This window comes from Empidonax traillii, unplaced genomic scaffold, assembly GCF_003031625.1.
Source record: "Empidonax traillii isolate 1590-97213 ecotype Southwest subspecies unplaced genomic scaffold, ASM303162v1 scaffold123:size1378231, whole genome shotgun sequence".
Lineage (NCBI taxonomy): Eukaryota > Metazoa > Chordata > Aves > Passeriformes > Tyrannidae > Empidonax > Empidonax traillii.
In genome coordinates, this window is record NW_020955316.1 from 482,802 (window position 1) to 508,120 (window position 25,319).

Here is a 25,319-nt window from a genome sequence, read left to right on the forward strand (position 1 = left end):
GCTGAATATTTCAACTAGCTTTAACTGCAATTATACATTTGCCATTCTAAATATACTTTTTCTAGTAAGTGGCAATGAAAAAATGTTAGCAGCTTGTTTGGGAGAGGGCTGTGCTTTGGTTTACAGTGGGGTTGTGGCTACAGACAACTGTTAACATCCAGCTATATTATTCAGGTACCTTTCTGAATTAGGCATCTTCATAGTAAACGGCACCCTGAGTTTTCTTAACTGGGGATACTGTCTTGAAAATAAGAGATTGTGATTTTATTCAAATTACTTACTGCAGCACCACAAAATTTGGCCCAAGATGTTTATGAATTGGGGCTGATCCAGAACTACAGAGGTCAGGAAGAGTTCAAGTTCATACATAATGTATGGCGTGTTTTAATAAGGCTCCTTTCATACTTCAGTTTGTCTGCCTGCCTTTGCATGAAGCTGTAAAGCCACAGGCATCACTGTTTAAAATTAAAAAAGCACGACTAAAACCCTAACCCTCTGCACTTTTAAAGTCAGGTCTGTTTTCCAGGTCACTCCATGAAGCCCCATCGCAGCTGCACAAGGCGGTTGCCCTGCGCAGCGCAGGAACGCCTGCCCTCCCAGCTAATTATCCAGCTCTTTGTTTCAGCTCTTCTGTTTGCTCAGGGCATGTCAGCCGTGGGAAATTCCTGCCTTTGCTGAGAAGTTGCTAATGGCGGAGCAAAAACATTTTTACATAGATTAGGCCTTTAAAAGTGGTTTCTTATACCCACTAATATGGATGGACACTTTCTGCTATACATTGCTTTGCTCTCTTTCCCAGCTATTAAGGAATGCAGCATCATGAGAGCCAGTTCTGCAAGATGCTGAACCTTTGGCTGTCATCCAGCAAAAACTTAAATATAGGGATAGTCCATTGACTTCAGCTGGTTGGAATGAGCCCTTAGGCCCAGATCCTCAAAGGCATCTGGGCAACTGGCTCCCGATGTCTGCACTCAGGGTCTGTTTGCACGTGTGATATATTTGGTGCTTGAGACAAGGGCTGTTTAATCAAACAGCTCTTCCCTTTACCTGTACTCTTTTTGCAAGATGAAGATTCACAGTTTTCATAGTCGCAACTGGGGACTACAGAACTGGATGTGCTGATCTGAGTTTCTCACAGGAATGTGTCCTAAAATCCTACTTATGAATGTATCAAGCAGTATTCTGAGCACAAGTCTGTGTTCTGGCAGAAGCTCCATCTTTGCTGCTCTCTCCCCATGTACAAGGTAGCTATCATAATGCCATTTTTTGAAGTGAGAGGATGAGTTCTGGAGCACCTAGATAGCTCACGGAAGATCATACAGTGGGTCAGGAGTTATGCCAGAAAGGGGAAAATCAGATTTCCTAAGCCGTTAGTCAGCACAGCTCCTCCTGTGGGTGAGAAGAAGGGGATGAGACCTGGCCTATTTTGCAGCCTGGCAGCGCCCATAACTAGTGGATGAGAATATGGTTGGTTCCCTGGGTGCAGGCACAGTGCAGGTGCCAGTCTCAAATAGTTTGTGCAGGTACACTTATCTGCAGTAATTGAAACTAAATTTGAAGACAGGAATTCTTTTTAAACTCCTAGCTCTATGTCCCTACTCTGATTTTATCATGGAATCATATCAAGGGGAGAATCCCCCTTCTCTCCCCATTTATTTTCACCAAAGGAAACCTGTTTTCAGGCTGCAGTGCAGAAATATGCTGTGGTCAGGCTCAGACCCTGCAGACCAGGACTCCAGCACATGTCACGGCTTACATCACCCAGCAGCTTCAGCGTGGCCTTCCCCTGACATCTATTCAGAAAGGAAATATTACAGCAGAGTGAGTGTCTGGCCGTGCTGTCGGATTCAGTGCTGGGTAAACACACAGAGGCTGTGGTAGATGAGCACGTATTTGTTTTACTTCCTTAAGAAGCAACTGCATGACAAATATATGTAGCTACATCAATATACCAGAAGTATGCCAAATTCAAACACATTGAATTTAAACCGTTTAAAGTTAAACAGTTTCTTTTACACTAGAGAATATTCCAGTCTTGCTTGGCAGAAGGCGCTTCCAGCATGCAGCAGTGGGTGCCTGTACAAATATCAGAAAGAGATTATGGTTAAGGACCTAGACTGGCTTCTGACATTGTGTCAGGGGAGGTTCAGACTGGATTTTAGGAAAAGGTTCTTCACCCAGAGGGTGGTCAGGCACTGGGACAGGATCCCCAGGGAAGAAGTCATGGCACCAAGCCTGACAGAGTTCAAGAAGTGTATCGACAATACTGTCAGGCACATGGTGTGATCTTTGGGGTTGTCCTGTGAAAGGCCAGGAGTTGATCCTTATGGATCCCTTCCAACTCAAAATATTCTACGATTCTATGATGTATAGGATGGCACCTCAATCCTCTACTGTATGGCTGTTAATTTCCAATCTTGATATCAAGGCTCCCATTCCGATTGCTGAGGTCTAGGATTCATTTGCTTCTAAACCCCTTTGCAGTTCTCTAGGGCATCCTTATCTCATGGTATGGTAGGCAGTACTTGATGTTTTGGCTGCAGAAAGGAGCCAGGCTTGCTGACCCAGCAGTCCCTTGCAGCCTGTGTTTCTGAAGCTTTCATGTCAAGGAGGCTGCTCAAGATACACAACATACATCTTTAAAGTATTGGATTGCATTAGGTAGTGGCTTCCCATCCAACATAGGGTTGTGAGACCAGAGTGAGACCTTACACTGCCTTAGATAATGAACAGTAAACTCCCCAGAGCCCAAAGTTCAACCAACTCTCCTCTACCAGACCATAAGATTTAATGACACTCCCATTTCTGCCTCCTGATGCTGAAAGATCAGTGTAGCACTGATACTACCTCTTTTAATGTATTGCAAACAAATTCCTAATGATGATTCAACAAATACTAACACCAAAACTTCCTTGCTTAGAAGAGCTGAGCCCTTCCAGCTGAGCGTTACGTTTGTTAAAAGCTACAAATGTTTTAACTACCTCCCTAAGCAAAACCCAGCATCATTTAGGCTCCAATTAAAGAGAAAATAAAAAAGATTAAATGCTGCACAACAGCATTTTCATGCCTTTATTTTATAAGTTGCTGCTTCCCAGCCACCCATCTTATGTTTGCTTGCTCCTGACAGCCTGGTAGAGAAGAGGGTGTGGGATTAGGACAGGGAGAGGTCAGAGGCAGATTAAGGATGACTTTCTGAAATTTATGCTGGTTAGAGAGAAGTGAAATTACAACCAGAAATGGCTGTTAAGTGTCAGCATGACACTTCAGGCAACTCTGGACTGATTCTTCATGGCTTTCATTTGCTGAGCCAGCCTCAAATGAACACGATCAGCAGGCAGGAAGGAGCAGAACAGCATAAGGAACATTTCCTCTTGTAGCTTCTGAATACTTAATTTGCTCAGACTTTAAATCCTGTTCACTCACACTGTAAGTTTTAATCCATTCCCTTTTATTTCCTTATGTGTCTGCATAATCTCCTCTGCAGGATGCTGAATGCACGGCCAGTTGGGCTGACAGCATATCCAAAATTTGCAGCAGGCACTTGATTTTGGCTCTTCCCCTTTTGATAGTCCTGAGGTGAAAACTTGACCATGCCCTTTGTGTAAACTTCCTGGAAGAATGCAGCAGCAGTACAGATGAAGGAAATACTAAAATTTTGAGGAAAGGATGTTATGAGCTTCCCTCTGTGCCAGTCCTTGAATAGCTCGGCAACCTCTGAAATCCCCTCTCACAAATTCATGCCTCTTGAAAGGGGTCAGTGCTCAGCACCAAAAACCAGCCTGTTAGTTCCTGCCACTCTGAAATTTTACAAGACAACTCAAGCACAGAGGGTTCATCTGAGCAAGGCTGTACTTCCATGAAAATTCTAAGCATCAGCAAGAGAAAACACTCAGTTTTGATTTTAGTCATATACATTGCTATTCATTGGGGCCATTTCTATATTAAAGAATGAATTTCCCCTCTTGGTAGGGAAGGCTGGTCCTTGTGCAGAGCTGACTACACCCATATGCAGATCCCTTAGTCCAGGAGAAGAAGTACCTTAACTGATTTACAATACAGCAATCCTCCTCTCTGGAGCCAGAGGGTATCTCCATCTACCACTATGTCCATTAAGCAGGCTTGGGAGGGATCCGGACATTCAGACTAGCTAATGGGTGTGATCTGTGTCTGTGTTACCAGAGTGGGCTATCAGCCTCCGAAACAAGGCTTTTTGGGAATGGTAAGAAGGCTGAAATGATGAAATTGCCTGTGCATGGAGGGGCCATACATTAGCACTGGGCTCAGGGTGCAGGCTGGGACTGCTCTGTAGAAACAGTCTCATCCTTGCCTCTGCAGCCCTCAGTGCTGGTGGAGGATGCAGGCTGTTTGCCTCGGTCCATCCCAGCAGGGTCCCAGCTTAGTGGGCATGTGACACCCTCCCACAGGCTCGTCACCCAGCGAAGAGGCAAAACAGGTAAGCATGCTGTGCCTTCACTGCAGCTGTGTTTCACAGGCTGAGCAGTGCTTGGGAAAAGGCTATTCATGTGGTGAAGGGAAGGGTGGAGGCTGCGGTGAAGAAGCCCCACTCACACATCAGACCTGGTGAGATGCCAGCAGTGATGTGACACAAGTTTCCAGCAAGGTCCAATTGCAAAGTTGCATCACTTCTGTACCATTTTTTCAATGCAATACTCCTCGTAAAACATTCACATGGATTGGATTTCTACCAGATCTTCAATGTTTTGAAAACACAAGGTGCTACACGGGCACAACTGTCTTGGTGTGAGCCCTTGGACAGCCAGAGGACTTATGAGAATTTTGCAAACTTGAGTCATTCTTTTGCTTTTTCTAAGGTCCTGCCAACCTCTACAGATTTTTGGTGATCTTCAAGAAGGCTGTGACTGATGCTGCATGGACAAGACCTGTTTAGACCATAATGGATAAGGCTCTAAATGGGAACGAGGAGAGATGGGGAAGGCTAAACTCAACCCTTCACGTAACTTATGCATTTCTCTGCTGAAATCTCTTACGACAGGATTCTCAAAAAACACTTGTGTGACCCAAGGACATATGTCCCTCTGAAACAGGGGTAGCTCTGCTCTATAACTTTCAAGAGCATTTCCAAATCCCACTCTTCACATCCTTGAGTGTCTGCCTTTTATATTATAAACTATGGGGTAACTGTATGCATTTCTGTTCAATGCCTACAAGAGGCTATTAGAACCACTGCATATTGCTGCATTCTCAATACTGTCCAAAAATTGAATCTCAGACTTATCTCTATGTTGTTTTGTTTTGAATGTTCCTCTGATTCATCTGAAAAGAGCATGTTTCAGAGATGTTTCTATCCACAGTGTGCCATATTGATCAATTCCTGCAACTGGATAATTTGCCCAGTGATCTTCCCCATTCTATCTTCCCACCACCCTTGTCTAGGTAGATGGGAGTCTCTCAAGAAACACCTGGTTGCTTCTGAAAGCTGTGAAGTCATACAGGAGGAGGTGATCTCCCTTCTGAGTCAAATTCAGCTCATGTCCCCGCCTGGTGCCAGTGAGCATTGCACATCCATTGAAGGTACAGTCAAAGAGTTTGGGGTTTTTTGCCCCACACATTGGATGAGATTTCCCAAGGTCACTTTTGTGACAGTTGAACATCCATGTTGCTTCAAATCTTGGTGTGAATTGGGAACAAGACTGCCATGGATACCTTCGTGTACCCAATCCATAACTGACACGTAGATAGGTGTAACGCATAAGGAAGATTTCATACTGCTGTTTACCCACCACGGAAAGGCAAGCAGCCTCCCCTCTCTAGTCCCCTTCTGTACCTGCTTTCCCCCTCTTATTCTAAAATGTGTGCTCAGGCCTGAATTTTGGCTTCATTGAATCTTCCTTTTCCTGTGCTCCCAACAGTCACACCACATCCAGATCCTGTTTTCCTCCACAGCACATCCAAAATTCTGCATTGCCTTCAGCCAGCATAGCCAAGATGTGGCCAGGGCTCTCTCCCACTCACACTTTCACGACTGCTGGCTCTTCCTTGCTGGCTTGCCCAGTGACCCTTTTGGTCTTTCTCAGATGTCTTTCAAAATTCAGCTGTTGGCACCATTTTCCAACGCCCACTCAGTCTGAGCAAAATAACTCCCACACTGCATTTGTGAAAACATCTTTAAAACAGACAGAGAAATATGTTAAATAATTTTTTTTGTTCTCACGTTGATGAGGATTTGAGTGCTAGAACTTGAACAGCAGCATTGTAACATTATACCTGGAAGTGTCACATCAGCAACTGAGGATTTTTGAGTGATAATGCCCTGAGCATAGCCAGTCCAGTTCTGCAGAGCCCTAATCATGAGCTGCTCAGCACTGGAGCAGAGGGAGCAGGAGGAGGATGCAACTGTCTTCTGTTAAAAGAGGAAAAGAAAAGTTTGGACTCTCTGGGGATACACACAAAACCAGTGTGAACATCCATCCTCCAGCCACCTGGTGCCATCTGAGGCTGCTCTCATTTCACTCTTCTTTGCTAAGGAACTTGGAGAAAATGCACAAAATGGCTCATGGAGGAGGAGAAAATGGAGAATAGAGAAACAGCCCCTGGAGGTGAGTGCAGGCTGATGGGATCAAGGACTGTCCTATGACCCAGGTGAGCCCCTGGTCCTAAAGCACAATCACTGGTGACCCCTTGCCCATTTGATCAGTTCCCAAAACCTCTCAGATTCCAAAGGAGACTGGAATATCCCCCGTCTTCCCCCCATCTGTCAGTGGGCACTCTGGGTACAATGGAATGTGGGTGGAAATCTGCAGCCTCCAACCACCTACAGGGTCAATGTCTCAAATGCCAGTCCAGCAGCAAAGGGATGGGGTCCATCCCCAGGCTAACAAGAGCAGAGGATGACAATCTTCACCTCGGGAGCACATGAGCTCTAGACACAAGAGCATGGGATGATCCTCCTGCTCGTTGCCAGGCTCACCCAAATCCGCTACAAAGTGGTGACTCTCACCAACACAGCTGCAGAAACGTGAGGAAGAGGAAAACCAAAAGATACCCTGCAAAGGCGCATCAGTCCTAAGGCACAATCCAGGTACCATTTTCCTGCACTGCCAAGGCTATCAGTGCTTAGTATCCAAAGACTTACACTTTCATGGGGGTGGGAGTTGAACGAGCTGCTTCTTCCCCTTCCTGGTGCTGAGATAGCTCTCCTGGGCTTTAAGTGAACCTGCCTCCCTGATGAGAAAAGGATCATCATGATGGAGGTGGAGTGAGGCAATGGGCAGACATATCTTCACATCCCAATCAGAGCACTCTGAAGTTCAATAAACAGTTTTAATTTTAAGTCTTTTGCTTTGCATTCTGCTTTTGGCTCAGCTATTGTGTTGGTAAAGTAATTAGTGGATTACCTCACTCTTGGCTCTCAGCCTCGTGTTATCATGCTGAGCAAGTCTTTGGGAACATCTTCAGCAGGATAACTGTTTATAGCTTCACTAGAGCTGGAGCTTTTTGTGAGAGATCATTTTTCCACTCTGAGACCACCTCTTACTTCAATGCTTGTTGCTGTAGAAGAAAGATGTTATGGAGAATTCTTTAGAGCTGAAAGGAAGAAGGTACACACTGGCTAGAAACAAAGAAAGAAAAGTATGAGAAGAATGGATGCAAAAAACAAAGTAGTGCCCAGTTTCTTGTAGGAATATGGTAGACATGCAGTTATAGTCTGGCCAGTAGGAAGGTAACAGTACATATAAAAAATCATTAAACCATTTTAATGATGTTTACTGCTTTTTAGAACACACCGTACCAGTTTGCAAAATTTGGCTTTCCTGTCTCAGATCTCTCGCTATCTCTTTGTTCAAAAACAACTCTACAACCTGCCTCCTTGTATTCACTCAGGAAAGGCTGCCAGGCTGCTGCTGCTGTTTGCTTTGCACACTGCTGCCCAGAGGGACCTCAGTGCTGGCTCCTGCCTCAGTATGATGTTGGAATAGCACCTGTGGTAGACGATAGTGTACTACAAGCCTGCCAGAGAGGATTTTGCAATGAAGAACATAACTCCTGGCTCTGGATTGCTCCACATTCTACCACAGTTTTCCTGGTTACCAGCAGTATAGCATAACAGTCATCTTTCATTTAAACAGCAATGAGATCGTGCTGTCAAAAGCAGACAGGCATCTGTGATCAGTACAAAGTGCAGCACTCACTCATAAATCAGAGCTGCACACTGACCACACATGAAAGCATGCTCCAGGATCTTGACTGCCTGCCTGGCTCATGAGAGGATGCTATTTCAAGGTGTGGTTTTTAATCTATGAATCCCCAAATGCCCGGAAAGACAACAGCTTCTCGTGCCATGCTGCTGCAACTTTGACAGACAAGGGTATGTGAGCAAGACGTACCTTACTATACACATGTGTGAGTCCTTGGCAGGTATTTCCCAGGGAAAAGGCAGCACAAGTTAAATTTGGTGCTGACTCTACCCTTTCTCTCAGTCCGCATCTAGGACATATAGGGCACTTGCAAAACATTTGTTTTTCAAGATTTGCATGCGCCGCAGATTCCCTAACAATTGTGGTGGCTATTTTGCTTCTTGCAGGTTTTGATTACAAATAGCTAAAAAATAAATAAAAAAATTAGCAGGGGTTTTACTGTATATTAGATAGCCAGAAAAAAAACAACTGAGCCATTTCAAATATACTGGTATATCCAGAATAAATCCATGGCAGTCAATACTTGAGTGGAATTTGGGCTTTTCCTTATCAGTTGTGCCTTTGTAACTTTATTATCAGTGATGATATCATGCTACATAGCAGGATTTGTCTGACAGTGCTCTCAGGTTTTGTAACAATGAAGTATTACACTGCACAGGCTGATGGGGAGGGAGCTGGTATTGGGGATAGTTCCTGTTTGTGCCTCATGTAAAAGTCATTCAGTGTAAATGTCTGTGGCAGCACTAAAGCTTTAAGCATCCAAGTGATATCTAGAGCTGACATATGCACTGCAATTATGGATGTATATTTGTCTTTTCCTTATACATGAGAGGGATATGCTAAAGCTCAGCATCTCCAAATGAGAGTTGACACATTGAGCAGGGTTTCAGGCCACCAGAGAGTGAATTGTCTCTGAAATCTCACCTTTCCTTGGGTTCAGATTTGCTGATAAGGCTGAGACTCTTCATTTCACACAGTCCCTATAAGGGCATGGAGATAGGCATCTTTCATAGCATGGGTTACAAAACATGCCCAGGAAGCAGGTGATGTAAACTCTAGACTGCCTGTGAACTTTGAACCCCCAGCTCCCCCATCATATGGCACACTGACTGCTGGGGAGAGGCGACCCAGGGTGCTGGAGCCAGACTGGGATTAAACAAGAGGGAACCCAAGATTGCAGACAAGCAATGGATTGGAGAGAGGTGGGGTTTCTCATGAGAAGAGAGTTCAGGAACTGCTTCTTAGTCAGGATTAAAGAACCTGTGCATAAGCAGTGCCTGGAAGCTGGACGGAGGACAGTCACGGTGCTTGCCATGGTGGTGCTGCTTTGCCTGCTGCAATGCTGCCTGCAGAGAGCTCTGCTTCTAGGGACAAGCAATCAGCTCCTCCTGGCACCTGCTTCAACTTGCCTAGAGGTGGCTGGAGGATTCTGCCCCGGGCTGACCTTTGCTACACATACACAGCCTTGCAGACTAACTCTGTGTGGTGTCTCTGGAACATGGGAGCCCATACACAGATAGTGGGGGGACTTCTAGGACATAGCAGTAAATAAAGCCAGGTGAAACTTATTTTTACCACCAAAAGCAAGTAGGTAAGCACAAAAGGTTTATGTGAGTGCTAATAGGACAACTGTTGAGCAAACGCTGAAACATGCTGACAGATATAGAGAGTTTATCTGAAACATCTGCGACGAGAGCATCCCCATCCTAGAGCAAGCTGGGTCACCCTTCATGCTATGTTCACTTTTAATGAGCTGCTACTGGTGTTTTTCTACAGAGACTAAAGTCCAATAGGTTACCTACAGCAATGGCTTGCATCTATCTGTAATACTATCTAGAATATGTGTAACACACTTAACATATCCCTACATGTTTATAACAGACAATAATCATCAGATAAGCTTCTATAAACTACCTGTGCACAGAGCCCTAAATTGAAGCATGACAGCAAACTGTTCCAGCACAGCCTAATGTGGAATGCCTTGTGATCAATTTAAGTCATGTTCACACTTCTGAAGCGTGTCATCCGTATTAGGGACCAGGTCTTCAGGGCTTCAGTCCTCACAAGGCAAAAGAAATGTCTAATTTTCTGAGGTTTTGAAGATTATATAAAGGGTCACCTTGGCTTCTCTGAAGAGACTGTATCCCATTATTCTTGTACCTGTTTTGAATTAAGTTTCTTGTTCTGTAGGGAGGAAACACACAAAGAAAAAAGGTTTTATAAAATGTCTATGCAGGGAAATACAGGTGCATTTATTGATAATGTTGTTGTAGCCTTGACAGCTTAAAGACCTAGGCAAGATATGCTTTGTTGGTAGAAGCAATAGTTATGGGGTCAACTTCCTTGTCTTTACATCTTTTTCTGCAGTTGGAAAAGTGAATCAGTTTGCAGACACACAAACCTTTCTCCAGGTCCCTGTTTGCTTTGCTCCTCTGGAGCAGGACACATGCCAGGGAGTTCTGCCAGGCACTCAGGTTCACACTGCAGTCATGTCTGCAGCACAGCATTTCACCCACACCTGCTCAGCAAGCTCACAAGTCCTTGTGTTTTAAAATAGGATGTGGCAGAATGAGCCCACCAAACTGCACCTTGACAGGTGAAGGCAGGTGAGCTGGAGGTCCAGGGTGATGGCTAGGGATATGCCTGCCCCAACACGGCACTGTCCTACAGTGCCCAGCCAGAAAAGCAGAGCAGGGACAAGGATGGTGGCCACTTGGGCACAGCCCAGCAATATCTGTCCTCAGCTGCATGATGCTGGTGGAAATACAACCACAACTCCCATTCTTGGTGCCCTGACAGCCCCTCCCCAAACTGGACTGCTCCAGCACTACAGCCTCAATCCATGCCAGCAGGATCCAGCATTGCCCAGAGCCCAGGAGAGGGCCTTGTGTTAACACTGTTCTGCAACATGGCAGCAGTAAGTGGATCACCTACGTATGTGAGTTACAGCAGCATTTCATTTAGGTGTACAAAAGGATGTGAAAATGCTGTTCCTCTCCTGGGCTTGTCATTTTTGTCAGCAGAGAGAGGCAGCTGCCAAAAAGACAAAAATAAGTGTGAAGTGTTGTTTGAAGTACCATCCCTGTGCACGTGGTGTGGTTAGGGTGGCCTTAGCCCAAGCTGAGTGATACTGCAGCAGTAAGCTCAGCACCATTCCGGAACCTGAACCAGCATCTCCCAGCCAGGTTGGAGGGGCTGTGCTGAGCATGTCTGGACCCCTCTAGGCCACAGTTTCCTCATAGCCCAGGTCACAGATGTCATTATGTGGAGATCAAAGCTGAAATAGCTCAGAAGTGCTTCCAATGATTTGCAGATAAACCGCTCTCAAAGAGGATTCAGGGAGACATTTGTAACTTGTATCATATGAGCGAGGAGCTGACTTGGTATGAAAAAGTTTGTCAGTGGGTGACTTCCCACCATAGTCTGCTGTCAGCTCCTGTAATGCTGAGTCTGATCATGCAGAGGTGCCTTGACAGGTCTGTGCAATGTTATTTTTCAGCTCATTACTCAATGCTGCAGCTGAATCCATCAAACCAAAGGTGATTTTACTGCCTTTTGGATAAGTAAGTCAATGTTTATTCAAAAGGCAGGCTCTTCAGTACAGCTGCTATCAGCCTTTTCACTTAGTCAGACTCAAAAATGAAATGTTTCTTCTCAGCAAAGTCAGTATTTCCCCTGAGGATCTAGAGCTCAGCTCCAGGAGTTTGCTTCATTATGATACTGCAAACAGATTCCAAGGCACGCACGTCCGTGTGTGTGTGTGTGTGTGTGTGTGTGTGTGTGTGTGTGTATGCCTGTATGCCCACACACACAGATCAAATTTTGCTTTTATCCTTCCAATACACTTGATAAACAAAATGAGTACTTAGGGAACAGTTCTTCCACACTTTTTGAAAATTTCAGCCTGGATATACAAAGCACCCAGCGAGTCAAAATACCGACCTGTTCTCACCTCTTCATTACATTAAGTGTTAAGTGTTCTCTTTGCCAGGCTGTCAGAAGCAGCACTAATAACAATCTCCTGCCTTGTGGCTGAGCTGGGGCAGGCTTTTGTTATATTAGTTTGTAAGAAAATGCCTTGAATAGTTGATGATCTAAAAGACAAAATAGGAATGAAAAGTCCCCTATTTTCCAGATGTTCAGCTGTGGTTTAGATACACAGAAAGTAAAATTCGGTCTGTGCCAAAGTCAATGCTGAAGCCTCAGGATGACTGCAGGTTTTACCCCAGCTGCTGAAACAAAACATTAAAAAATACCGAGGACCTGAACACTTCTCTGCTTAAAGAGCTTGAAGGAAAACTGCACAGACGCAGACACTGAATAAGTTTCTTGGTTCCCACATTTGTATCTTAAACAGCTCAATACTTTTTAGGTCCTAACTCTCAATGCTAAAAAATATAAGGGGCAAAAAAACAGTGGCCATGACATTGGGTTGAGCAGCAAAATGAAAAAGTCCGGTTGCTGGTTCATTGTTCTAAGCAAGTAGCAAATGCCTGGTCTTTATAAAGGAGCATAGTACCTCCTGCTGTGCTGTGATGAAGTGTTTGCAAGCCCTGTGCCATTCCAATGCTTTTCGTATCCTTGCCTATGAATCCATCGCTTTCAGAGTGCTGTGGCTGGTACCTTCTCACTCCTTTCTCCAGATGGCTGCAGGGCAGATGTTTGCACCAGGATTCAGTCGTTTCAGCTTCCTTGAGAGCTGATGCAGAAGGATAGGCAGTACTGAGGCACAGTACATCTCATCCAAAGGTTGGCAGTGCAAGTGAGAGGTTTGCATGACAGCGAGCTAGAAGATCATAAGCCTTAGAGTTTGAAATGAAGTAAAAGACGGACAGCATGAAGATGAAGGGGAAGGACTTGACTTAGCCATGACAAGACGCACGAGGCACCAACTGGACCTCTTCCAGCTCCTGTTCTCTCCTCATGAAGAGAGCTGTATAAACTATCTCACAAACACATAATGAATGCTCCTTCGTATAAGCCAGCTGCAAATGTCTTGCCTGCATTTGGATTATTTTCTGAGGGCTGCTTTAAAGGAAGGCTGTATGAGAAAGAGGATAATTGGAAATGGTTTGACCTTTCACCAGAGTCCAGCCCCAACACAGACTGGAAGGACTGCCATTTGATGACTGTCTAATTGTTTTCAGGAGATAAAATGAGACAAAACCTATCAGCAATAAAAAAAGAGAAAGGCATAAGGGAAGGTACTTGCCAGCTGGACTAGGGAGAGGCAGCTGTCGGTTGTAAAATGGCTGCTTTGGGTCTGGAAATGCTTCATCTTGCCAAACTTGGGGAGAAATCGAAGAGTGTGCAGAGAAAATAGTCTCATACTTCAGATAATGAAGTAGAAAGTACTCTCAGGCTATGGTCTTCCTTAGAGTGTGTTTTCTGCAATTTTACCGCTGAAGTATGCTGCCTAGAAGTAGAAAGGTAAAATTAAACCTTTCTTTAAAATTATTCATCGTTGCTGATTTTTTGGTTTCATTAGCTTCAACGTTGATAACACAGATAAATCCACCACAGTCCATTGTTTACCTCTGTCCTACCCTCAATCAATCTCTTCAGTTTATCAAACATGAGACTGGATTCCCAGTTTTAAGATCTATTACAGACTAATACCCTACCTCCTGCAAGTTTCTGTTTTAATAAAGCTCCAGATGAGTCCAGCAGTAACAGCAACATTCTCAATTCTAACTTTGAGAAAAATCCAAAAGTCACCACTAAAAACACAAACTTCAATTTAATCCCCCCCCAAAAATCTAAAAAATCTGGTTCAAGTCCTACTGTATAACATGTCAAAGCCCCAAATAATATCCTGTTCCCCAAATTAAAACAAAACAAAACAAAACATACAAACAAACAAACAAAACCTATCAAGCAGGACAATTTCATTTTTTTTTTATTATGCTCACTGCTGGAGAAAATTTTATCAGGACCCTGTAGTATCCTAAATTCATTTTCACCACTCAAGTCCATAGTTTTTTATTGTATATGACATGCTGATTCAAGACATCTCACTGTTCAACATAAAGCTTGCTCTGTCTTATTAGCTCTGCAGCCCATAGGGAAAGCATTCAGTGTGATGGGCACCATGTGGCACAGAAATGTCTCGAATGAACAGAAACATCAGGAGGTGCATTCTTCTGCTCAGAATGAGTCTTAACAACAGCTGTTCACAGTTTCATGACAAACTTCTTCCAGTTTTGGGCAATTATAGCACCCCTTTTCCCTCCACACACGCTTTTGTGTTGTTATAAGTTGCTGTCTACTCAAAGAAGCTGTAAGCAGTCATCTTAACACAGTTTGTCTTTAAAATATATGTTTGGTGGGAGCATGTATTAAGTTAAACCCAGTGTGAACTAGTTATTGATTTTGCTGGCAGAGGGGAGAAGAAAGCACTTCAATGCATCTTCTTATTTGCAGTTCTCAACCAGAGACAACCAAATCAAAATCTGACAGAAGTCAGAATGCCTGTGCATCTGGGTTATAAAAGAAAACAATACCAGAAATGCAGATAATTGCTTTTGATCTTGGATAGAAAAAAAGTTTAAAATCTCTGTACTATGAAATCTGGACTAAGGCTTTTGAATACCATGAATTCCAGCAGGAGAGAATTCATTGCAGAAAAGTCTTAGTGAAAAACAACTCAACCTCCACCACCATCAGCTCTTAGACTCTATTAATGCACACCTAACAAGGTCACAACGATGAAAGCATTTTTGCTCTAAGGGCTGCTACCTGTTACCTCTTCATAGACAAGTCAAAGTACATTTGATGACTCAGTGTAGACTTTGGTGAGAAATGTGGTGTTCATTTTTTGTGGCTCTCTACGATGTTATTAATTCTTCTGTCCTTGCATTGGTTCAGAAATATACATATGAATTTGAGATATGTGCACTGAATGTGAAAGCAACATTGTTTTCACATGGAGTACAGTTGTGGGGACATTTAAACAAGAACAGGCTGCTCTAAACAGAAAACATATTGAAAAAATCAGCTCTAAAACCAATATGAGACAGAAAAGTGTATCTTAATATAAAGGGACATTGTTTATAATTTGTATGGCTAAAAAGAGAATGGAGAGCAACATCTGTGTCCTCTTTGGTAATTTTGTTTTACAAATGCACTCCAGCAGCACACACCACAAAAGGGTCTTATGGACTAAGAACTGGTGCAGATTAAAAAAAGAATAAACACACTTCTATAACTGCAAGATAGAAGGAAGGTAAACAGGTAAGATCTTCCCTATAATTATCCCTAAGCTTCCTGTCATTTCAACAATGCTATTTATTGCTGATATACATGTTATTTACACAGCAAAAAAAGTTAAAGACATCAGATATATTTCACAAGAATCAGTAAAGGCTGACTTGGATCCTACTAACACTGCTTCAGAGCAGCAGTACCTACACCTAACTGTGGACCTGCATGGCAGGGTCAGGAGCTGTCCCTAAGATGGGCAAGGATCGGGGTGGTGTCGTGGGGCCACCTTGCTTGGGAAAATTAGGTGGCCTGATGGTAATAACTCAAGCTGCTCAGTGCTAGTTGGCATCTTAATATACTAATAAAAACATGTGAAGAGTCCTGGTGGAGTAGATGGAAGGCTTATCTAGCTAAGTTTCCTGTCCTTGAGATTGCTCAGCAGCAAACAGAGAGGGATGAATTTAAAACACTGAGTGAGTAAAGGTGGCCGCTGCCTCCCAAGAACCTCCCCACTCCTGGCACTCAAACCAGGCATGGCCATGGCAAGAAGGGCCCAGGATTATCTTTCCCAGATGGGAGACTATCATAAAACAACAGAAGTGAAAGCTTCAGGGAAGGGTGCACTGCTGGAAACTAGTTGATTGCTCATGGTTGTTTCTGGTGCTGAGTGGTCCCCACAGAGAGGAGAAGCCAGTGGCAGCCAGTGGCACAGCTAGCATTACACCAGTGGACTTCAGTTTCCCATTGGGATTGCCTTGTCAGATCTCACTCCTCTGTGATGATGTCTTGGCACATCAACAAGGGATAGACAGAAAACGAAAATTCAGACGAAATGGGGTGACGGCACAGTCAAGCTGCCCAGCCCCAGGATCCACTATGCTAATCCTAATCAGACACACTTACTTCACAACTGAACAAAAGATGGCTCCCATGTCTGAAACCAGCCTTCCTTCAGTTCTGTGACGTTGCATGGTTCAACAATGAAACTAAATGTGAAGTCTCACACTCTCCCTGATCCTATTCTTTTCTCTCTGAGTTAACTCCAGTCTTCATTAGAACCTTAGTGATCTTCCAAACCCAGAACAATTACTTAACAGCCTCTACTTTTTCCCAGTGTATCTTCTAGAAATACGTAGCAAACACACTCTTTTGCCCCTTCGTCCCAAACCTTCATCCTAACCCAGTACAGAGAACCAGATCTGAACTACAATAGCCAGAAGCTGTTTTTGTTTACCAACACAAGCTCCAACTTAGCCCTCTGATCCTCGGGAGACCCCATTATAAAGGTGGATCTCCTTTCTCTTCCAAACTGTAGCACTTCTCCCCGCCTCAGTCACACCCCTATCACATTTCAGCAGGTCCTTTCAGCCACCATAGACTCAAATAAACCCATCTTTTTCACTCTGCTGGTACCATACCCACCCCTGCTGATATGCTCCAGAAGCAAACTAAGTCTCCAGCCACCCTGTTCTGGTAAGTCTTCTAGCCTAAAACCTGGAGACCCAGTCCAGTGTGAAGCCCGAGCCATCAGTCGCCACTGACTCTGCCCAGTGACCTCGGCTGAACCGCTCTCCTGAGCCGAGTGATGGATGATGGGCTTTGCACCACAGGGAATTTGAGTGCCATGTCTGCATGTGTGTGCAGGGTCTGTGAGCACAGAAGGGAGATCTGAACACCATTTGATCCACTTTATTGACTTCTCTTCATAGTTACAACATGTTAGTAATGTGCTTAACTGGAAGCCAAAGGACTTCTCCCTCTCTCCTCCCCAGTATCAACAAATAGCTCATGGCATCAAAGTTAAACAAAAGCTTTGCATTTGCTTTCTCTGTTATTGCAGTAAATCATGCTGCCCCATTGCCATAGAAACAGCAGATACCACAAACATCACTACATAGTGGAATCAGACCTGCTCCAACAGCCAGGTCTTCTATTTTCATTCTGATGCCAGTCCTCCTTTCCCTCATCCAGCCCTGTGTTTTCAACTCTTCTACAACATGTTGCAATTTTTTGATGAAAAAATAGAAATCAAAGTTCTATCCTTTTTAGTGGAAAGTTTTATCAGAGAGGATTAACTGTAAAACACTACACTTTTGTTAGCTCTGAAATACCCAGGCAGAGTTTTACAACTGACTATGGAGAGTTGAGACTTTGGTGATGAAAAATGTTAAGTTTAGTCAGATTTGAAAAAGAGAGTGAGGAGCAAACAAATTAATCACAAGTTGATTTGAAATACTCTGTAAACAGCTTTGGCAGAGAAGATAGAGGGTTTTTTCCTCAAATATTTATGAACCTAAAGATACAGATGGGTAGTGGGTGAGATTTTAAAGAGCTGTGTTATGCTAATTTATATTCACCAAGGACTTTTGAATTTTCTGTAGCAGAACTGCAAAACATTAGAACCTTCCCGTCCGATCAAATATCCCCTTGGACAAATATCCATTGCTTTCACAGAAAATGTAGTATAACCTCAGTATTACACACATAAAGGGCATAGGAGGAATGGTTTAACTAAAGTGAGCAGATTGCTCTGCTCTTGTGTAATGAAGAGTATCTACCGGGATAGATTTGAAATCTCACCAATTTTCACTTACAAGAAAGGTTTGCAGCCACATCAATATGTGTTTCATGCACTGAGTAGAAAAGACAATTTCAACTTTTTTTTTTTTTTTCCCAGGGAGCAGTAACATGAGTTTTCAAAGAAGACTGGGTTCTTTATTATTAAAATGCCTGTCTTTTATTTCATTTATTCTGCTTTTGCTAGCCACATGGTTAAAGTTAGGAAAACAAACAGCAGATACTTTCCAGTCAGGAATGTTTACATTAGGTCTAGCTTATCTGTGCAAAGAATAATCTATGAACTCTCTCTGGCCTTTTGGATAAGCAAACGTAAACCTCATTTCCCTTTATTGTCCACTCCACATAATAACTAGCCTTTCCAAAGGGTTTCACAGAGGTTATTCCATCCAGGGTGGCTCCTGGGGATTTCCTTTAATGACTGAAGGGATCACTGTATGCATTACTGAGCAGTAATATTGGAGTTGTGATGGTCTAAGGATAAAGTAGGCAAGTTTGTAGGGAGAGGCATCACCTTGTCTCAAACTAATCAATACAGCTGGGAAAAGAGAAGCCTTCAAGCATGAGTTTTTTCTCATATCTCTGAAGGTAAACTGACATGCTCCACGGGTTCATGCATGCAACCCCACAGTCCTGTCTCTTTTTTGTGAGCATCTGTACAAATCCTCCGTGAGCTAAACCAGCTCAGTAAACTAGTAGAGGACTAATCCAGCAAAACCCAGTGGATTTTTGGGGTCAGTCCACAGTCTGATTTGACCCCTTGCAAGGCCACACTTGGTACCATAGATGGCAGGAGCAAGGGAGAAGAGGAAAAGAGGCAGGACACCCTTTCTGGTGACCATAAGATGTATTATTGTTGCAGTTGTCTGGTGGTGGTTAGGTTCTGGTTCGGACCTTTCAAAGGGCTTCTTTAACTCTGCTCACTTGAAATGCTTTGAAAGACAGCAATCAGCCTAACCATCATAAGGGTAGACTTGAGCTTTCATTAGCAGTCAAGAGGTGGACGGTGCTATTAACATTTTTCATTAGAGGCTTTGCAGCACTTCTCACAGCTCCTGCTCTTTTTGGCATTTAGGCACTTAGACTGTGGCTTTCTCAAGGCACTCATGTAGCTGGTGCCAACATGAGTCTGAGTTACTCAGTTACTCCTTGTTACTGATCATGCCTTTATCTCCGTAAAGACACAAAAGATTAAATAGTTTGAGCATCATATGCTTGCTGAAAGGGCCTCTTCCCTAGCACATCTAAGTTATTGAAAGTGCTCTCACTCATTTCAGTGAGATTTGGACCTGGCAATTCCAAGCCTGCTGAGAAATCTTGTCCTGCTATAGAGATTACAGGACCTAAAAGGCAGGGTAAAGCTACCAAGTCTAAGCTGCAAGCTAAAACATGGCAAAGGACTTTATTTATTCTTTGTTTATTATAGATTGGGGCATAAATCTTCACTGGAGTAATTAGATAATTTGTTTTAAGGAGATGTACAGTTCTGATACAAAAAATACAAAAATGTAGAATTGCCACACTTATTCACATTCAGTTAGTGACCCAAACTGCAAAAAATTATTAATAAATTTTTTCTTAAATTTGTGCAAACTAGTAATGTATGTTTTGAGAAAGCCAGTTTGTAACCATGTGCTTTAAAAAAAAAAATATCTTTGAAAGAAATATAGTTGTGAGATAAGAGACTTAGAGCCCATGTGTAGTTCTGAGGACTCCTGTTTTATTCAATCCATAAAACCCCATCATGTTTTACGGTCTCCCACATGAACACAACATGCACATGAGCTGACTGGGCTGAAGTTCTTGACTGCGTTATGAACACAAAATGCCTCACCCTTATCTCATTCTTTGGCTGCTTTCACCTGCTGCAAACTTCATGGTGGTTCCTTTAAAGCTGCTCTGTTCCAGTGACTCACTTGGAAGTTATGGGTTTTCGTGCCTAAATGTTCTGTTATGAAAGAGAGAAAAAATAAAGATGCTTCACTTTTTCTCATTTAAGTAGATTTACACAGCTACTATCAGCAGTTGAGATTGTTTTTCAGTAACGGCACAACTCCAGGGCTTTACCTTCATCTTTCTCTGTCAGAAACCTTCCAGAAAAATCTCTTCCTTATGAAACCTTTTTTTGTTCACTCAGGTTTCCAGTGTGAGCTTTGTACTACAGCAAGACAGGCTGCTGTCTTCCTGGGCAAGAAGCAGCTATGGAGATGTTCAGGAAGAAATAGCAGCAGCCTGAGTTTCTCTCGTAGCCTGTGAATGGATCAGCCTCACGGTCCACTAAAGAGCTCAGCTCTATGTGGTGGCTCTTACATCGGTGTAATCAGACCATACTGACCCATCAGTCACAGATGCTGCATGCCCCCATGCTATAGGACACTTCTACCAAATCTTAGTCCTAGTGGAAGATCAAAAGCTGCCACTGTAATGGCCACAGTGAAGGAGGAGGAGAAATGAATGGCAGGATCAATATGCTGTGTCCCTCCGAAGGCAGGGGTACGTTACATAAAAATCAGGCCAGCCCCACGAAGTGAACAATGCCTCACACTATAAAGGAAGGCAATTCTTCTCCATCCACTCATTGCCAGTCTGGGCTGAAAGAAAATTCCTGATCCCAAGTCATGATATTGGAAAAACAGCAAACCCAGGCTTTTGACACACAGCAAAATACCTGCACTGAAACACAGCACCAAACCATCACCAATCTCCAGGGAAGGAAAACTCTGCTCCCTACTCTTCCAGGAGACATATTAAACACTAAAAGATGCTCTCTGGAGGGCTTGCTCTACATGAGGGAAATTCTTCACCTTAATTGGCAGCAACTAGGAAGTAACGTTCAGGTGCCCAAAATTGAACTAAGTCAGTCAGGAATGCAGATTGGGTAGCTTACCTTGTCCCCAACTCATTAGCATACTCAGTTTTTCAGGCCTTTCAGATTTTATTCTGATCCAACCTGGGAAGCTGAACCGTCATGTCTTGGCGGAGGTCTGTGTTGGGTCAATGTTCTGGAGAGAGATCACAGCAGAAGTGTGCTCTGTGTCTCCTAAATAAAAGTATATACTTTTCCAACTTCAGGGAATCACCACACCAATCTCTGGTGCAGACCTCCCCAGCACTCCTAAATCTGAACACAATATGGGGAAGGTTGAATGTCACTTCAGAAGACCTCTTGGAATTAGCACTCTTGTATCAGAGAATTTAAAAATTACTTTTTCTTAGTTTTAATGCCAAATTCTGTACCTTTGCTGAATGATAGAATTTAACCTCTTCTTGAACACCTTTGTCATTATTTCTATGACTGAAAGCTGCTTAGTTGCTCTGATGCAAGACCTTTTGTACCTCATTTCCCCACATTTTCTATAAAAATATAATTTAAAGAACTGCAGGGAAAATTGATGCTTCCTAGGTAATAAAATATAGAAATTCAGTGACTTATTTCTTGTCCACAGATTCCCTGTAGGGTCTGCAGGCACTCATAACACCAAGAGAATCATTGCTTTGCCTTCCATAAACATGCTACCAAGTACTGCCACCATTCCTATCACACCCACCACATATTGCTCTAGGCAACCACCACCAAGGAAAAGTATCTGCTGGGATTTGGAGTCTGTCATAATTATAAAATTGCTTCTTTTTTTCTCCTGCCTTTGCGGTTTGCACTTGATTGCCTTAGTTCATGCGCCCAGGGGATTCCTGTTTCCATTTGTTATTCTGGGGAGGATAATATTCTCAGTGACACTGCACTACTTTCCTTCTATTGATTCCTTTCCCATGCACTGGGGAACATAATCTTATGATGAGCATTTTGCATATGCCATTCACTTAGAGCATTGATTGTCGGAGCAAAGATCAGTGATGGACAAAAATATCTGTGTTCCTCCGCAGAGCACTGAAACGTAGTCTGAGCTAGAGGAATGGTCCCAAGAACAGCTGTGACATGAGATTCGTCACAGGGCCGCAACGAATTCCAGCTTCTCCTGTGTCCCAGGACAGTGGCAAGGAGCAGACAGTCCAGACCAAAATAAATTAGATACCCATTCTTTATCATTGCTTTGTTCTGTGGGCTGATTCAAAGGAACAAGGGAGAAAGCATCATCAAGGTTGATCATATGGAAGCAAATTTAGCAGGAGCAGGGCTCAAGTCAGGATCCAATTGCTCGTCAAGAGCACAATATTCCTCCCAACTTAGCCCCACAGGTAACCCATGGGAAGATAAAAAGGGAAATCTCATCTCACTTTCTTCCCTCTGTAATGAGCAGATAAATTTAATTTCTCTCTTTTCCTGAAGTCTCTTCGGACTGAAATACTCACAATCAAAAATCTTTGCTGGAACCTAAATTCAGCTTGGACTGTAAACTTCTAAATAACATTATTTGCATTCTCCTCAGTTACACTGCTTTGGCACTGGCTGTAGTGGAGTGATGTCAATTAAAGAGGAAAAGTCATCTCACTTACTTTATTATTGCTCCATACTTGATTCCCGTTCTTTTCATTTTATCCATTTGCAATAATAAAGAGATTTTTCGCGTAATTACTAGGTAGCATAACTAAGTTCCACTATTCATCACTTAAATGTCCTTGCTGTGAAATTCCATGCACAAAAGAGAATGTACAGCAAAAGCTCATTTGGAAAAGAAAATATTTCATATTGGTATATTCATTAATGACTGTCTAATAGTCAAATTCTTTGCATACTATTATTGCAATTTTTCCCAGCAAGACACAGAAATTGCTTGGCAAAGCAATCATCAAAGCACATAAGCATATGTCCTGAATAGATCCTTCAAGTTAGTCATATGGTCAAGTACTTTGCTGAACTGGGAGCTCTACATTATACAGTGGCTGCCTCCAGAACTCTGGCCCAGTAAAAAGTACAGACTAACAGACAAGGAAATGTAAGGTTGACAAAAGGAAAAGCAAACTTGAAATTATATGATGACTACCTTTGCTTCAGATAATACATGATCTTAGTGACATAATGAAGCATGAATCAAAATAAAAAACAAAATTATTTTACTAGTCAAGACATATCTACATCCTTGTCCTCAGCCCATAGTCATGGAAGGACATCCATGAAAAACAGGCAGAGGCCACATGGATAGGAAGAGTGTAGGGACAGGCAAAGATGATTTTTAGGAGATGAGGACAAATGACGTGATAAAGCTGGTGCCACTAGCAAATCATAAAGGACTGTTGCTGCAAAAAGATGAGAGCCATGGATGAAGCACAAGTACAATACTGGAAGAAAAGAAAGCTTTAAAGGACACAGAATGAAACAGAGAAGACCTACATGCAAGACTTCTGACTCAACCTGCTATAAGCAAGGTTTGACATAAATACACTGTCATTATAGCAGTGAATGAGAGAAATCTGTCTCCATCCCATTCCACAGTTCATCACCCTAACATAATCATCTCTACATGATTTGTGAACATCTATGAATAAGCATTTTGCTTCATTTCCATACACACATGCACTTCTTAATTCTGTTCTTCTGTACACTGTTTAAAATTGATTCTTTAGCCTACCAGCCTAGCCTGAAATGCTATTATCACAACAGTTTTTGAAGTTTTTTTTCCAAATAAAAGATAGACACCGACTTCTAGAAACACTTTAAGGACTGTAGTCCTATGAAACCTCAAGATAAGTCCTATGAAGTCTCAAGATAACAGAGTGATAAGGCACTGATCAGAAGATTCTTCTGCACTTTCTGATAGGGAGTGTCAGAAAAAAACTTAGCTCTAAAATAGCTTGTAATGCAAATGTACTTTTCCAAGAAAACAAACACTGTTTTCCACCCAAAGTTCAGGGTGTGCAGGTGTCATCAGTAGAAGTCAACTTTTTGTTAACATGCAAACAAAGAACTCAGTAAATATTAGCATCTAATCATGCCGTTTTACAGCAACAAAATTCCTGCTATTATGGTTCCCTTGACAGAGATGCATTATGAGAAAGAAATAAATTTGAGACAAATTATCATCTCCAAAAAACATAATAACAAGAGAGAGGATTGCTTTTGTTCAAATGTATTTTCTGTTCTGGGATGCATGAGTTATTAATCATCACTGCACAAGGAAGTAACTTTTTCCACTCCAAGAAATGAAGACTAAAGTTAAAATAAGGTGGGCCAAGATTTTTTCCTAAACACAGGAATCAAACAGGAAGGTGTCTCCTCTGCCTTAGCACAGTCTTTCTGTATTTAAGCAGGTATAAATGAGATCAGAATATGATAATCTTTCAGATCCCTACTGGGAAAACACTCAAACAGCAAAACACCATTTCCAGACAGTTTCAGTAAGTGCATTGTGTTGGTAATTTAATGACTAATTGCAAAATCTATTATCTTGGAGATGAAAAGATTTTTGAAGATTTAAGATCAAATTTCAAGTTCAAGAAAAACAGGAAACAAAAAAGAACAATAAACTAAATACTGGAAAACACATGCATGACTCAAAGTCCTATAATAGAAACTATGTAACTTCCATATACATTAGTATGATTAAAAACAATTACACAATATGCTCTGTATTGAATGTGAAATAGAAAATTTCAGAGAACTATTGAAAATGAAGAGGACAAAGAAGCATGAACCTTGCTTTGCCAAAACTAAACAGCAAATGACTAGAAGGCCAGAACAGTAATGCTTACCAGGCAAGGCACAACACCTGGACAAAGCTTAGGAGGTCGCTGTCTTTAAAAGCCGACCATTAAAACTGCCAGGTGTATGAAGCACCTGAGGCACTGAAATGTCTAAGGCAACTTATTCAGCATACAGCTAAAGGAAGAGAGGGACAACAACCCAGAAAAATGGGGAGAGCAAACTATTATGTTAGATATGAAGGAGCTTCTAAATATTGTTACAGGGACCTGGCTGAGTGGTCGATGGTTACATAGTGAGATAAAAAAATTACTCTCCCAAGGTAAAATTAGCCTCTGTAGGAAAGGCCAGTTTTGAAGACTCAAGTGGGACAAAACCAATTCATAAATCTTATGATGACTCCTCTCAATGGGCCCTTTTGGGGCAAGAAAAATAGAGTTGAGTAAATTAAGAGTTGTTTTTCAAATAAGCTTCTGGGCCAGAGGCTGGCGTTGGACACGATGATCCTTGTGGGTCCCTTCCAACTCAAGAGATTCTAAGATTCTACATTTCATGCACATTTTGGTAAGTTTTGTGTTATTTTCCTTGTCTTTTATCTCAGTCTCTGAAACAAAAAGAATCTTCAGTTTTCAAAATTGTACTTCAGAGCTTCAAGTGCACAGAAGGCAAAGAAACATGCAAATCCTTGCCTTACCTTGAGTCTTGAGAGTAGTCAGTGAAATGCTGGAAGCTATGAGCTATTAGTTGGCATAGACAGACATAATGTA

General features: G+C 42.5%; 1 protein-coding gene across 8 annotated transcripts in view; it reads right to left on the minus strand.

Annotated features, from left to right (window-relative positions):
* Positions 1-1,998: 1,998 nt before the first annotated feature.
* FAM76B (family with sequence similarity 76 member B) overlaps positions 1,999-25,319 on the minus strand; it is a 49,397-nt gene continuing 26,076 nt past the window's right edge. For 4 of the 8 annotated variants that reach the window (XM_027883278.1, XM_027883275.1, XM_027883276.1 and 1 more), the window contains one exon: positions 12,125-12,271. In XM_027883278.1, coding sequence (XP_027739079.1) covers positions 12,236-12,271 — 36 coding nt within the window. In that variant the 3' untranslated portion in view covers positions 12,125-12,235. Of the gene's footprint in view, positions 2,077-12,124; positions 12,272-19,611; positions 19,906-25,319 lie in introns of those variants that run through there. The other 4 variants (XM_027883279.1, XM_027883274.1, XR_003571167.1 and 1 more) reach the window with 3 other exon arrangements.